Genomic DNA, 14,197 nt, shown 5'->3' with positions numbered 1-14,197 from the left:
TTTTTAAAAAGTGATATATTACTTAAAAATAATACATATAAGTAACATAAGCAATATTTAACCAAAGATTGCTATTAAGAAAAGCTTAAAACAGAATACAAAATTATTTGCAATCTAATTCTTAATCTGTTCATAATTTCTTCTCTTTTTTCATTATCTAATATTGAATTATTTTCATAAAAGGATTGTATACTTTCATTACACATGGGTACTTGAACATCCATTACATCACATTTAGAAATACAAATATTATGTAATACGCAACATGCTATTATAAATTCAGGAATATGTTTTATTCCTAGTAATGGTAGACAATCTAAGAGTAGACGAAAACGAATTTTTAATAAGTCAAATGCTCGTTCTATAGCCATTTTTGTCGAAGACAAACAATAATTATAGTTTTTTTTCAGGAATTGTTAAATATCTATTGTCCCGAAACGGTACCAAAACGTGTGGATAAATCGGATATGCCGCATCTCCAATAATATGAGAATTATTAATAAAGTATTCATCAGGCATTTCAATAAAATTTGATACACGTGAATTCCTAAAAACTCTTGCATCGTGCACAGATCCAACGTGCCTTGCATAACAATGTGTAAATATGAAATTTGAATCACATACAGCTTGTAAAATAATAGAATAATCTGTTACGTCCAACCCCAGGATTAGGATAAGAAAAACTGTGAAGCAAAGGAAAGGCTAACCAGAGGGGTCGGGGTAAGGAAGGACGCAACTAGATACTTGCAAATGTCGCTCGCAGGTACACGCTCTGAGGCGCGTGGTGCGAGCCGAACGCACTTTTATGACTCAGGAAGGGTCAACGTCCGTAGGGACGCTAAGACGCCTTCTGTGAGCGGTGCGATCGTCGGTCCTCTTTTGAGTCAGGGAATTTAATCCCTTTAACACGGGTTCGGACCTCGTGCGATTTCGAGAGGGAGATGGTAGGGTTAGAGGTTTTAAGTTATAAATGAATGCAGATTAAAATTAATATTTAACATAAGATAAACATTTATTACAATAATATAAGCTAGGTGAACAATAAATGAGAATTAGGGCAAAATAAAATTGAATACATTTATAAGTGTGAATGTCGGATATATGTGTAACGTGTGTGTGTTCTTCGCGGGTGTTACATTAGTGTGAGAGTGATCGGGCAGGATTTTTGAAGGGGAAACCTATTTGGAAATGGACATCCTGCCCGCTATTATTACAATCGAGATCGGTATGGAATTACATAATAGTTTAGCTAAATGTAGTGTATGTGTGTATTAGAAATTAAATTAAGTTGCATCTAAAAATAAAATATAAAGAGATGTTTGCGGGGTGAAACCAGAGAGACAAGAATTTATGCATGGAAAATAAGGATACCGCTATTGAAATAAGGTTAAGGTTATTTAAGGTCTTAAGACGTTTGATTTTACTGATTCCATAACCAGCTTGTTCCGTCAATTCCGTCGATTTAATAGACGTTTAATAGGACATTATTGGAAATATAATTCATTTAATTTTAAAATAACTATTATGTTGGATTTTACTGAGGCATGAGAAAAGAGATTACTCCGAGTCCGCCGATAATTCAGCTAATTCGGAAGTAATAGGGGGAGAAGATTACTCCAAGTCCGCTAATGATTCAGTTAATTCGGAAGTAATAGGGGGAGAAGATTACTCGGAGTTCGCCGATAATTTATCTAACTCGGAAGTAGTAGGGGGAGAAGATTAATCCGAGTCCGCCGATAAATCAGCTAATTCAGGAGTAATGAGAAATCAAAAGGGGCTAGAGGATTTGAAGGAACATGTACCCGAGAGACTTTCCGAACACAAGAAAATAAGGGTAATAAAAAGAAGTGCATATACGATTTACTACTTGGCGCTGATCAAATTGAAGTAGAATAGCTGGATCTCTTTGGGCCCTGTGGATAGGCTCTCGTCGATACTCAATGAGTTTAAGTTCGCGCACAGAATTTAACTTAAAACTTAAGATCGGATTTGAATGTGATACTGTTCGTAAAACGGAAGCGAGGCGAAGTAAATTGAACTGAAGAAATGAACCGGAGGGAAGAGAATTTGATCTAAGAGATGAACCGGGGTAAAGAAGTGAACTGTCTGAAGAGGAGCTGAACTAAGAGAGGGAGCTCCATGATGTCGCGATTTATATAGAAAAGTTCAAAGGATGGAAGGGGTGGATTTCGTTGTGGAATGTGTCTGGTTTTCGTGTCAAGGATTTCTTATTGGCGGGATGTTTCTAATTTTCGTTTAAAGGATTTCTCGTTGGCGGGATGTTTTTCACCCAAGAGCGGATTTTTAAGTTTTCGCCTATCCTGGAGAGCTAGAGACGGTTATCGATTTTTACGGCTGTTCATTGGAGGGTCTTCTTGTAAGGCCCCCACTGTCTTATTGGGGGTGCAACCCATCGCTTCTTCCAGTGACTCATTTTGTTTTTCGACTATCGCCGATTCCTCTTTTATTAGGGTTCTTTATTTATCTCGCGACCCTGTTTTTATGTTGACAGACGATGCATAGGGGAGACCGGGGCTAAAAGGTCAGTTTTTCTTCGGTGCCGATTTTTAACAACAAAATAAATAATTTTAGTTAAATGTGGTATACCACTGTAAAGAGTGAACCTTTAGCTACAAAATTTATATAGGAAATTTTTGTCTACGTCGCTTTGTTTAACCGGTATAGAGCAAAAACGACAACGGTGGAAAAATTAAAATCTCAAAAATGCCGGGGTTTAAACGTCACACTGCATTTTCAATACATATACGTACATCTAATCCTAAAAAATGATAGGATACATTTTAATAATTGTTTTTTAAGAAAAAAATATAAAAATTTATTTAAAATTTTTATGCGAAACATTATTAAAAAATAGTTACGAGGGTTCCTCTTTCCGCAGAAGTCACTCGCCCGACTTGTTTCACTCCTCGACGTCCGATGACTCTATTCGGTGTCTGAACGGTTGTAATTCCCGTCTCATCCATATTCCATATGCAATGAGCCTGGAAATGCCCGGAAATGCCTTGGAAATGCATCTGGACTGCTTACTGACCGATTAGCCCCAAACACAAGTTTCAGGTTTGATCGCCCACGAAATATTAGACATCAACGATAATGAAAAAACTACACTGGATTCGTGTTCAGCATGCATTACTCTTTATAATCACGTACTTTGAGATTTGGAGAGCAAATATTATTGCAGATATTACAAAATTTCCACGCGCAGAAAATTTCACTTTCACCTTCCGAAAACACGTTTGCCCTCGTAAAAATCATAACACGGCAGATAACCTGCCGAAACTCCGTTGGTCACATGGGTACCATAAGCAGCGTTTACAATGTAATAGCGAGTTCGCACAATATACAGGTTCCGAGATATTTGATTTGACGGTTCAACCCCGGCGACGGTTAGGCCCCGGTCTCCCCTATATATTTTGTTAAAAATATGTGTTTTAACATAAAAAAATGTGTTTTAAAGTAGTACACTGGAAAAAAATATTTATATCCAAACAAATAAATTCTTAGAAGCTATCTAATGAATAATTATCTTGAATATAGTAAAATTTTCTTAATGAGAAAGAAATACTTCGGTCGAAAAAATTTTACTTTATTCAATAAAATGATTCCTTAGGTAGCTCTTACGAACTTATTTATTTTGATTTAAATATTTTTCTTTCAATGTATACATTTTAAATATTACATTATTTCTAAAAAAAAATTACAAAATAGAAAAAATTATTTTCTTATTTAAAAATAAATGTTTACTTATAAACAGTATACAGTAAACAGTAAACAGTATACACAATATACAGGTTCCGAGATATTTGATTTGACGCTTCAACCCCGTTGACCTTTTAGCCCCGGTCTCCCCTACCTCTCAATCTTAAATGCAAACAGAAACTTCCGCCACGTGTATTTACAGACACGTCCAAGGCCTTGTCTCTGTTTGTCGGAACATCGTACGAGCAATTTTAGAAAGCTCGCTCAATGCAATAAAGATCCTCATCAAACCCTGTCTGGAATTAAGGCCCCTTTGGCGCGTCGTGTCGCCGGGTTTATAGTTATGGGCCCGACAAGGTTGATGAGAATCTGGTCACGTATGCCCCGTCTGTCAGTAATTCGTCATCTGGAAGGTTGCTTTTAGTTGCCCAAGCAAATAGGTAGTTTGATCATAAAAAAGGAATGTGAGGAGATCAAAGCTCACTCGCCAATCGATAACCGTCCGTGCTCGGTTTACTTATCCTAATCTTAAGGGCTATCCGAGGAATTTCCGAGAAAAAGGGAAATCGTGGAGTTCACAGAACGTAACAAATCACTTTTTCTATTAATATACGACACTGAATCTACCTTAGGTGCACGTATCCTTATGTAACTTCCATCTATCGCACCAATAACATTTGGAAACCCAGACATTTTCTCAAAATTATTCATAACTTCAATAGTGTTTCGTGCTCTGCCGAGGTGCCCTCGGGACACGAATAAATGCTGGAACCACCCTGACCAGGGCGTGGGGCAAGAGCCGAGGAGTTAGCAAAGAGTGGGTTTAGATAACGCACGCCCGTTTTTTTGATTGACAAGCACAATTTATTTTACAGTCTTATACACAGTTCTTGCACTCTCGTGCACCCGAGCGGGCTGAGCCTTCGCGGAAATGTCGGGCGGAAATCTTGAGTCGCTCGGTCTCTCTGCGTGGCTCGCGAAACGGAGATCTTGAAGAGCGATGAATAACCGCCCCCGCGATCAAAGATCTTGCACGCGACCGACGGATATCTTGCTCGTGATGCAGATGAGCGACCGCGAACACGGAGACGTGCGAGAGGCTCAGGCTCACTTTGGTTACTCGGGGACGCGATAGCGGGCACGAATTTTACACTAAATCACATAGGTACGAGGCGCGGCAGAGCCGCGTTCACAATGTACGGCGCGGCACGACAAGATGGCCGCGAGCGGGGTCGATATCGGGATCGAACTCCCGGCGTTGATTTTATGAGAAATAATCGACAACTCTCACGCTCGGTGATCGCGACGCTCGAGATAGAGGCACTCGCGAAAACCGGATTCGCGTCGTGTGACGGTTTCGCCGTCGACACGGGTTTTTCGCCAAGGATCACGCTACCGCACGCGGTGATCACGTGATCCGTATGTGTGCGGCGTCCCGTCGTATTACGGGCGACGAAAACTCGGGAAAAGAGATGTTTCGCGCGACGACCAATCAAGCGGGTGCAGATCGCGACGAAACTTATGCGCACGACGCAACCCTTTGCACGGATGCACTGAGCGCACCCAACCTTCCGGAATTCGCGCGCGGACCAATCAACCGGGTACGCGCGCGACAAAAACCGGCGCACTCTCCGTTCACGTGAACGGAAAAGGTATCTGAAATGTTTCACGCGGCGACCAATCGAGCGGGTGCGGCTCGCGATGAAACTATACGGCCTTCGCGCAATTACTTTCGGCACTCCCGATAATATAATTGCCACGAACGGCCGGCTCGACTTTCTCCTTAGCGAGGCAGAAACAGAAGAGAACGCGGATCGATATCGATCATCCCTCGTCCCGATAGGAGACCCTCGGCGGGGGTCGTTACCTAACGAAGGACGAATCACGTCGATCCACGAAGTTAGGTGACGAATCACATCGATCCACGATGTAACGCGTTGCGCGATATACGCGAATTAGGAAACGCGTGCACGTTTTACATTTGCATGTCGGAACAGTAGGCGCGACAATCGGGTGATCTCGGGCGAATTCGGGTCAGGCCCGAGGGTTGTTTGTGCTCGCGCCAGGGGCGTTCGCTGTCGCGACAGCGCCCCACCGTAACGACTTTACCTTAATCCTAAACAAATAGCATATTGATTTTTAGGCCATTGAATAATTCGAGGTGCAAGACAATGAAGAACATAAATAACGCGTTTTACACCTTTAAAACCTGTAGCTTTTCCAACGCCAAACTTTTCGCACACAGATCTTAAACAAAATACAATAATATTGTAAATATTTGATCATTATCACTATGATTACTGATAATAATGATGTTTATGTCTGGTATTAATACATACCTATAGGAATCTGGTGTTGACATGTACCATAATGCAATAAAAAGTTGAGTTTTTGCATCAATAGGTTTTCTACCACTTGCTCTATTAGTTGCTGTCAATATAGAACCAATAAGTGATAAAACGCTTTCAAACGTTTCAGGGAACATTCTGTAAAAATGTATTTCTTCTTTCTTCTTCTTAGGCGAGTCAGTGGTCTCCTATGCTAGACGCTGGATTCACGCTACGGAGATCCGAGTTCGATCCCAGCCGGGTACACAAAATCCTGGTGGGGTTTTTTTCCCGGTGATTCGTGGCGGGTCCAGTAGAAGGCGGCGGGGGCTACAGGATGTGCGCCTCCTCGGAATTTTCGGGGGACGCCATCAAGTCGATTTCTCCCTCCTAATGGGGGACTCGCCCTCACCTGCCCCGTTAACGGGTATGGGGGGGAAAGAGGAGACATCGGCGCCACCGTCTTTCGGAAAGAGACGTTAAAACCGTTGGTCCATGAAGGAAGGAAACGGGAAACCACCTTCATCATTTATCCCAAGAGAACATTATGGCTTCATTCAGCGTAAAATTTTCCGGAGGATTAAATAGCTCCCCAATCGGATCTCCGGGGGGAGCTGCTTTGAATGATGCCACACGAAACGGAGTAAACCTGCGCAACAACCTCCAAATAGGCACATGGAACACTCGGGGCCTCCTACAAATCGGGAAACTGCTCATTGTGGAAAGAGAAATTCAGTCCCTCAAGCTGGACATAGTAGGACTGAGCGAGACGCACTGGAGAGGGGAAGGACACTTCAGCACTGCGTCCGGCAATGTCATATATTTCTCGGGCCACAACTCGGAGAGTCGCAACGGTGTGGCTCTGCTGCTTTCCAGTGCAACTAACAAAGCGGTCCTAGGGTATAAGGCGGTCAGCGATAGGATTTTAATACTAAAAATCAATGCACATCCATTGAACATCAACATCATACAAGTGTATGCCCCAACGGCGGAGTCGACAGAAGAAGCCATCGAAACATTCTATGAACAGCTAGAAAACACTATAAACGACCTTCCCAGAGGCGAAATCCCTGTTGTAATGGGGGATGTGAACGCAAAAATTGGACGTACAACTACGATAGACCAGCAACTCAAAGAAGTGTTGGGACGGTTTGGCATGGGGACCAGAAATGACCGAGGAGACAGAATGCTTCAGTTCTGCCAGGAACACAACTTAACAATAGCCAACACACTGTTCCAACATCATATCAGAAGACTATACACATGGAGGTCGCCCGGCGACAGGTACAGAAACCAAATAGACTACATCATGGTTGGATCACGATGGAAATCCTCCATCCTAAACTGCAAAACCTATCCCGGTGCTGACTGTGGAACCGATCACCAGCTACTGGTAATGAAGTTCAGACTACGCCTGAAAAATATCCGCCAACCACAGAAAGTAATAGCAATCAATGATGCTAATAAAGAACTATTCCGACAAGAAGTCCAGCAAAAATTGACCACCAACACAGCGGATATTATAAACACACAAGACCCGAACAAAGAATGGGAAGAACTCAAAAAGATTATCAAAACAGCCGCAGAAACAATTCAATGCAAAAACCACCCGAATAGATCCAACAAGTTCTGGATAACACAACGCACCCTCGTCACTATCGAGGAACGGAAAGAATTAAAAAGGAAAGGACTAAGAACACAGGCAGCAAGGGATACGCACAAAGCTCTATGCAGAAAAATACAAAGAGAATGCAGACAAGACAAAAACGAATACATAAGGAAAATCTGCGGAGAAATCGAAGAGCACCAAAACTCCAACGACACCCGAGATCTATACAGGAAAGTTCGTGAACTAACACGAAAATTCACTCCGAGGACAGCGGCCATCGAGGACAAAAACGACAAGATTCTATGGGAAAGCAAAGACATAGTAGAACGCTGGAGGCAGTACTGCGAAGAACTGTACAAAGAAGATACGGTAGAAGAAAACGAGGAACAAGCGATAAAAATGACAAACGAACGGGAACCACCGATACTGAAAAGCGAAGTTGGAGAGGCCATAATGCATCTTAAACCAAATAAAGCACCCGGCTTGGACGAAGTATCCGCCGAAAAGATAAGACTGCTGGGAGACGAGGGCTTCAGGATAATTCATGACATTTGCAATAAAGTCTGGCAATCGGGCCAGTGGCCTAAGGACTGGGCCAAATCTGCGGTAATACCCATCCATAAAAAGGGGTCCACACGTAAGTGCCAAAACTATCGCACAATATCTCTGATATCCCATGCCAGCAAGGTACTACTCAGAATAATCGACCGGAGATTGCAGCAATATCTGTCTCACCAAATTCCTCCTGAACAAGCCGGATTCGTTAAAGGCAGAGGAACCAGAGATCAAATATTTAACATCCGCCAACTGATAGAAAAAGCACGCGAATTTAATACGCCTATGTTCCTGTGCTTCATAGACTACAAGAAAGCGTTCGACTGTGTAAGATGGAAAGACCTATGGAAAGTGCTAAGAGAGATGGGAGTCCCGGATCATTTAGTGACCCTGATAAGCAATTTGTACAAGGAGAGTGCGGCTGTCATTAAGCTGGAGAACAAAAAATCGAAACCCTTCAAAACACATAAAGGAGTGCGGCAGGGCTGCATATTGTCACCCAGGTTATTCAACGTCTACGGCGAATATATAATGAGACGCGCCCTGGAAGGATACAACGGGGGAATAATAATCAACGGCAAAAACTTGAATAATCTCCGATACGCTGATGACACCACCTTAATAGCGAAAAACGAAGAGGAACTAACCAAAATGCTGGAATTAGTTGCCAAGGAAAGCAATGAAGTAGGTCTACATATCAACCTGGAGAAGACCAAACTCATGGTGATTGACAGGGGCAACACGACACAACGAAACAATGTACGCCCAGACATGGAAACAGTCAAGGAGTTCATCTACTTGGGATCCTTAATCTCCAACATAGGAGGAAGCGAAGTAGAGATAAGAAGACGGATAGCAATGTCGCGAACAGCCATGGCGAACCTCAGGAGAATATGGGAAGACAAACAAATAACAATGAACACAAAGATAGCTCTAGTGAGATCCCTAGTGTTCTCTATATTCTCATATGGAGTGGAGACATGGACCATCAAGGCAACGGACAGACGCCGCATAGATGCGTTTGAAATGTGGTGCTGGAGGCGGATGCTGGGCATCCCCTGGACGGCAAGAAGAACGAACGTGTCAATTCTCAAGGAGCTGAACATCACCGATCGACTGTCCACTATCTGCCGCAGAAGAATTCTCCAATACTTTGGTCACATCACACGTAGAAACCAGGACAATCTCGAAAAACTGATTGTACAGGGGAAAGTTGAGGGGAAGAGACCAAGAGGCCGTTCTCCATCGCGCTGGCTGGATCAAATAAAAGATATCACAGGCCAACCACTACAAAAGAATCTCCGAGAAGCGGAAGACCGCCATTGTTGGAAGACGGTGGTTCGCCACTGTACATGACCATAATGTCACGACTCTTCAGACATGAAGATACGACGAGAAAGAAGAAGAAGAATTTATAAAATATTATAGAAATGTATGAAAACTGTAATATAGGTTATTTATCCATTTTTAATTAAAACTAATATTAAAATTAATAAATTACAAATTTGTTTATTATTGTGTCTTATCATACCTAAAATGTTCCTTAAATATATGTATTGCATATCCAGAAATGACAAATTCTACGTAGTTGTCTATTTTAACTCTTCTAAAAGCGCAAGGCCGCTCTGCCCGAGGCTCCAGCAGGAGACGCCGACCATGACCAAGGAGGCGAGCCCGGGGAGGGCCCCGTTACGACGACCAGAGGCCAAGGCACCAGCGCCTCCACTAGAGCCGCGGTGGCTCTTGACGCGGATCAGCCTCCCCGAGTCGCACAGGAGACTCACCCGCCCACCGGGGTTGAGCCTTGCGCCGGGTGATCCACGGGCACAACGGCCCTTACCACCGGATGCTTGGAGAACGGTGGGCACACAAACAGAGCCGGCCCTGCCCTGAGATCCCGGAGTTTCCCCTTGATCGGGCCCCCGCAACTCCGGGAAAAGAAATTGACTCTAATAACAACGAGAGCCCCCCCGATCTAACATCTAAGCAAGCGGCCAAGCAAAGGCTCTTGCTGTAGATTTTTTGAGAAGTCCGGCGCCCTTGTGCGCCGGCATAATATAAGCTAAAGACAATCCGATTATGACTGTACATTGAAGGAGAATATATGTCGCTGTATTGTTAAGATAAAACCGACTCGCCACTTCTTTACCCTGCCCCTGCGTCTCCCGAACACCAATAAACAACGTCGATATTTAATATGCGAAATTTAAATTGTTTTAAATAATAGTCAAATTTTAGAAAAAAAAATTTTTTTTATTTTAAATTCATAAAGTAGACATCGTTACCTTTTATTTCCGATAAAGTGCATCAAAATAAGTACACCCGTTCAGACGTGAGAGCCAAGCGCCCGATTTGCATAAATAATTTGTTAATAGGCAGCTATATAAAAATTGGAGGCGAGCCTTGTGCACACTTGTTCAGCATACTGAAAGGTATCATTGAATGAATGTCCGCTTAAATATGATAATTTTTAACCCAGTTTTCGGGAACCTGTAAAAATGGCCCTTTTTTCGCGTATTTTTTGCAATTTTGCAATTAAAAAAATTTTTTTAATTTTTTTTAAGGCTTATTCTTATAGGAAATTTCCTTCCGAACAATTTTCCTCTCTTCAAGTTTTGTCGTTTGACCCACAGAAGGAGTTATTTAAAGAAAACTATACAGAAACGCGTTTTTTTTAAATATATTTTGCAATAAAAAAAGTCGAAGCGGGCCGAGTTGATTTTAGAGACTTTACACACTTGTTACGGGATATCATAAGAATCGATTTAACCCTTAAAGCGCACACCTCCGAAAAATTACGTAAAGTGCACTGAAGGTATGAGATACCCCAGTGTCTTTAAGTATGTACTGTAACGACGCTATTGACTATTTTATTGCATAAAAATTTCTGAATGAAGTTAAAGTCATGTATTTTAAGGATAAACAAAAGTTATAGCGATTTCTTAAAATTAACATTGTTTAAAAAATTATTGAAAAAAAGGACGGAAAAAATGTCACTTTTCACTTAAAATTGAATAACTTTGGCAATTTTCAATATTTTAAAGTAAAAATTTAGCTGGATACTCTTGAGACATGGTACTTACGAGAAAAAATTATTACAATAGTGCGCGTTTCAAAAAAGGTATTTATTTGTAGAATTGAAAGTAATGATTTTGTAAGAAATGAAATATTGGATTTTGCATGTTTTTATGGGTTTAATCTTATTTTTACAAGTACAAAAAATAAAAAAATGACATTTTTAATGTTTATAATTAAAGTAGTATATATATAAAGGTATAATTCTCCAATTAATCTTGTGCTGCGCAGTCTACGCACAGACCTGTTTGGTGCTTCTGGCACATGAGTCTGTTGCACGATAGGCACATAAACTTGGTTTTTTTATCCTGCTTGCGTTTGCAGAGACCTATCTACTATCTAGCGAAACCACTGCCAAGGGAACGGGCTTGGAAAAATTAGCGGGGAAAGAAGACCCTGTTGAGCTTGACTCTAGTCTGGCACTGTAAGGAGACATGAGAGGTGTAGCATAAGTGGGAGATGGCAACATCGAGCATAGGAGTCCAGCAAAATCATGCCTCCATTAGACTCTTTTCGAACGTCTTGATTTATAATGGCTCCTATCGCATATTTGACATCGAGACGAAGTGATGGAATTTTATATCTCTCTTGTAAGTGTGGAGTAACAAGATGTCGAATGACAGTTTCAAGGCAGTATACTGCAATAACAGGTCTCTCGTCACCTCTGTTAATGCGAGTAACTGTTCCCGAATACGGCAACTGCGTAAATTGTATGCCATCTACATATAAAAAACATTAATTAATATAAAAAAAACATTGTAAAAAAATTCATTTTACATTTTAGTGTATACTTACGTTTGACGGATGTGAAATAATAAAAAAAAAATCGTCAAAAAAAGAACTCCACTTTTCACTATATTGACGTAGAACGCACACGGGGTATGACATACCCCACGGTCTCGACACGTCTTATTCGAATGGCTACCACAAGCACACTGATGCTTGGACGAACGGTTCTGCTGCTCGAACATAAAGTTAATACTCCAAACTAATACCAAATGTCGCTGCAAGTTCAATTTTCTACATTTTAATGGGACTTATCAGAGCACAAAGTTCGGAGTGGGGTATTTTATACCCCATGTGCGCTTTAAGGGTTAAAAAAGTTCCAGCTTTGCGCCGTGAACTTCAATATTCTCATTTTTTAATAGCCCTGACTCCCGGACTATCAACCCAACCAGAGGATTCAACCTAATCTTGCAACCGTCCTCGCATACTCAGACGATGGCATCGACACCCTTGGATTCCAAATCAAATAAATCCTCTATCCAAACCACTACCAAACGAGAAGCCACTCCAGCGAAGGAGCCGACGAAGACCAAGGCGGAAATTAAGATGATAGATACTAAAATACGTTCCTCTACTCCCATTAATGAAAAGGACGTCAACGAAAACGACACAAGTATAGATGCAGACATTACAATTCCTTTTGACGATAGCGAAGGCGACGTTCCTGTCGAGCAGCTGATTGCGAGCAGCCAGCTGGTGACGCAGGACGAGACAGTGAAGGCCGAATCGCAGGCAGCGACGTAAAGGTTGGTGATGTGCTGTAAAAAGAAAAAATAGACACGATTAGAGACACTCAGATAATTAGATAAAAATAAAAGCTCAATACGTAGAGATACAAAGCGTGATACATAAAATCTAATTATTCAATGATATATTTAATACTCAGTATTATTTTGATACATTTATTGTTTGATGTTCATACATTTATATTTTATATGAAAGATATATATATAATCATAAAGCCCTTCCAAACGGGCGTATTAACAATAATATTGTGCGTGATGTATATTTGATACTCATTTTATAATAATGATTAGATATAGATTCGTAATGATAACGATTAATATTAAGATAGATGATAGGAAACTTTTATATATATATATATATATATATATTTTTTTTTTCAGTAATATTCATATTGATATCCATTAGAGACTTAAGGTTAATTGTGATAAGAGTGATAGAGCATAATAGCTCCTTAACGTGCCTAAACGAGTAAAATGGCATATTTTGATTTTATTCAACCAATGGAGTTTGAGTTAACTTATTTTATGTTAATGAATAGTGAAATATCTATTTTCGAATGAAAATGCAAAGATTGAAATTAAGATCAATTTCATAGATTGAATGATAGATTCACATTCGGAGGGTCGAGACGAGTCCAAATATATCCCATTTTAGCTTACTTAACCATCGGATCAAGTATCAGTGCGATCAGCTGACTTTGTGAAGGAACCGTAATTTTGTGATTTTAACGATGGATTATGATTATTTATGATCTCCTGAAGTGGAATATATGTCGATTCATGGTGGAAATATACAAGGTGAAGCAACGCGCATAATGGCGGTATTATGGGCAGAGAACCAATCAGAACTGCCCCACACAAAAAGGCGGAAATTCAAAATAAAATAACTTCAATAAAATGAAAACACAGTTTAGCAAGATTAAAACAATTGTATTAATAAATGTATATATCAAAAACAACAAAATACAATTGAAAATAATAAACTTTTCATAAAATAAATGCATCTCATTGATATAGGGTTTATTTCTTCTTTAACTTTATCTTTTATTATCGATTAAAGGAACAAAACTATATAGTGATAGGTTGTTCGCGCGCGTGTGAGTGAGGAAGGGATAGTGCGTGAGAGACCACTAACACCGGAAGCTTGAAGTAACACAATAGTTTATTTAACAACCAAAAATAATGCCGAAATTAAAGAGTGACATAACTTATAAATGTATTTGAATTTAAGTGAACTCGGAAACGCGGGCGTTTTTAAGCGAATTCTCTATCAACACTTTCTCGCTTGTACGCGTTGGATAACCCGCGCGTGAATGAGAAACTGACCATCACAATATCGCTCGATGACAGATCGTGACCTACTAACGCACTGTTGATGA

At 40.7% G+C, this 14,197-nt stretch overlaps 1 protein-coding gene across 1 annotated transcript; it reads right to left on the bottom strand.

The window, feature by feature from the left end:
- Window positions 1-266: 266 nt before the first annotated feature.
- LOC139784643 (uncharacterized) lies at window positions 267-6,205 on the bottom strand. Its single transcript, XM_071723832.1, has 4 exons — window positions 6,060-6,205; window positions 5,843-5,967; window positions 4,317-4,451; window positions 267-647 (listed from the first exon to the last, which is right to left on the bottom strand). Exons 1-4 carry the CDS (start codon window positions 6,203-6,205, stop codon window positions 394-396), a joined length of 660 nt encoding a protein of 219 aa, XP_071579933.1. The 3' UTR covers window positions 267-393.
- Window positions 6,206-14,197: the final 7,992 nt, after the last annotated feature.

The sequence above is a fragment of the Temnothorax nylanderi genome, unplaced genomic scaffold, assembly GCF_030848795.1.
Source record: "Temnothorax nylanderi isolate EJ_2023f unplaced genomic scaffold, tnyl_v1.0 TNYL_tig0653_pilon, whole genome shotgun sequence".
In the NCBI taxonomy this organism is placed as follows: domain Eukaryota; kingdom Metazoa; phylum Arthropoda; class Insecta; order Hymenoptera; family Formicidae; genus Temnothorax; species Temnothorax nylanderi.
The sequence above is the reverse complement of the archived record's forward strand: the minus strand, read 5'-3'. Positions and strand labels throughout refer to the sequence as shown.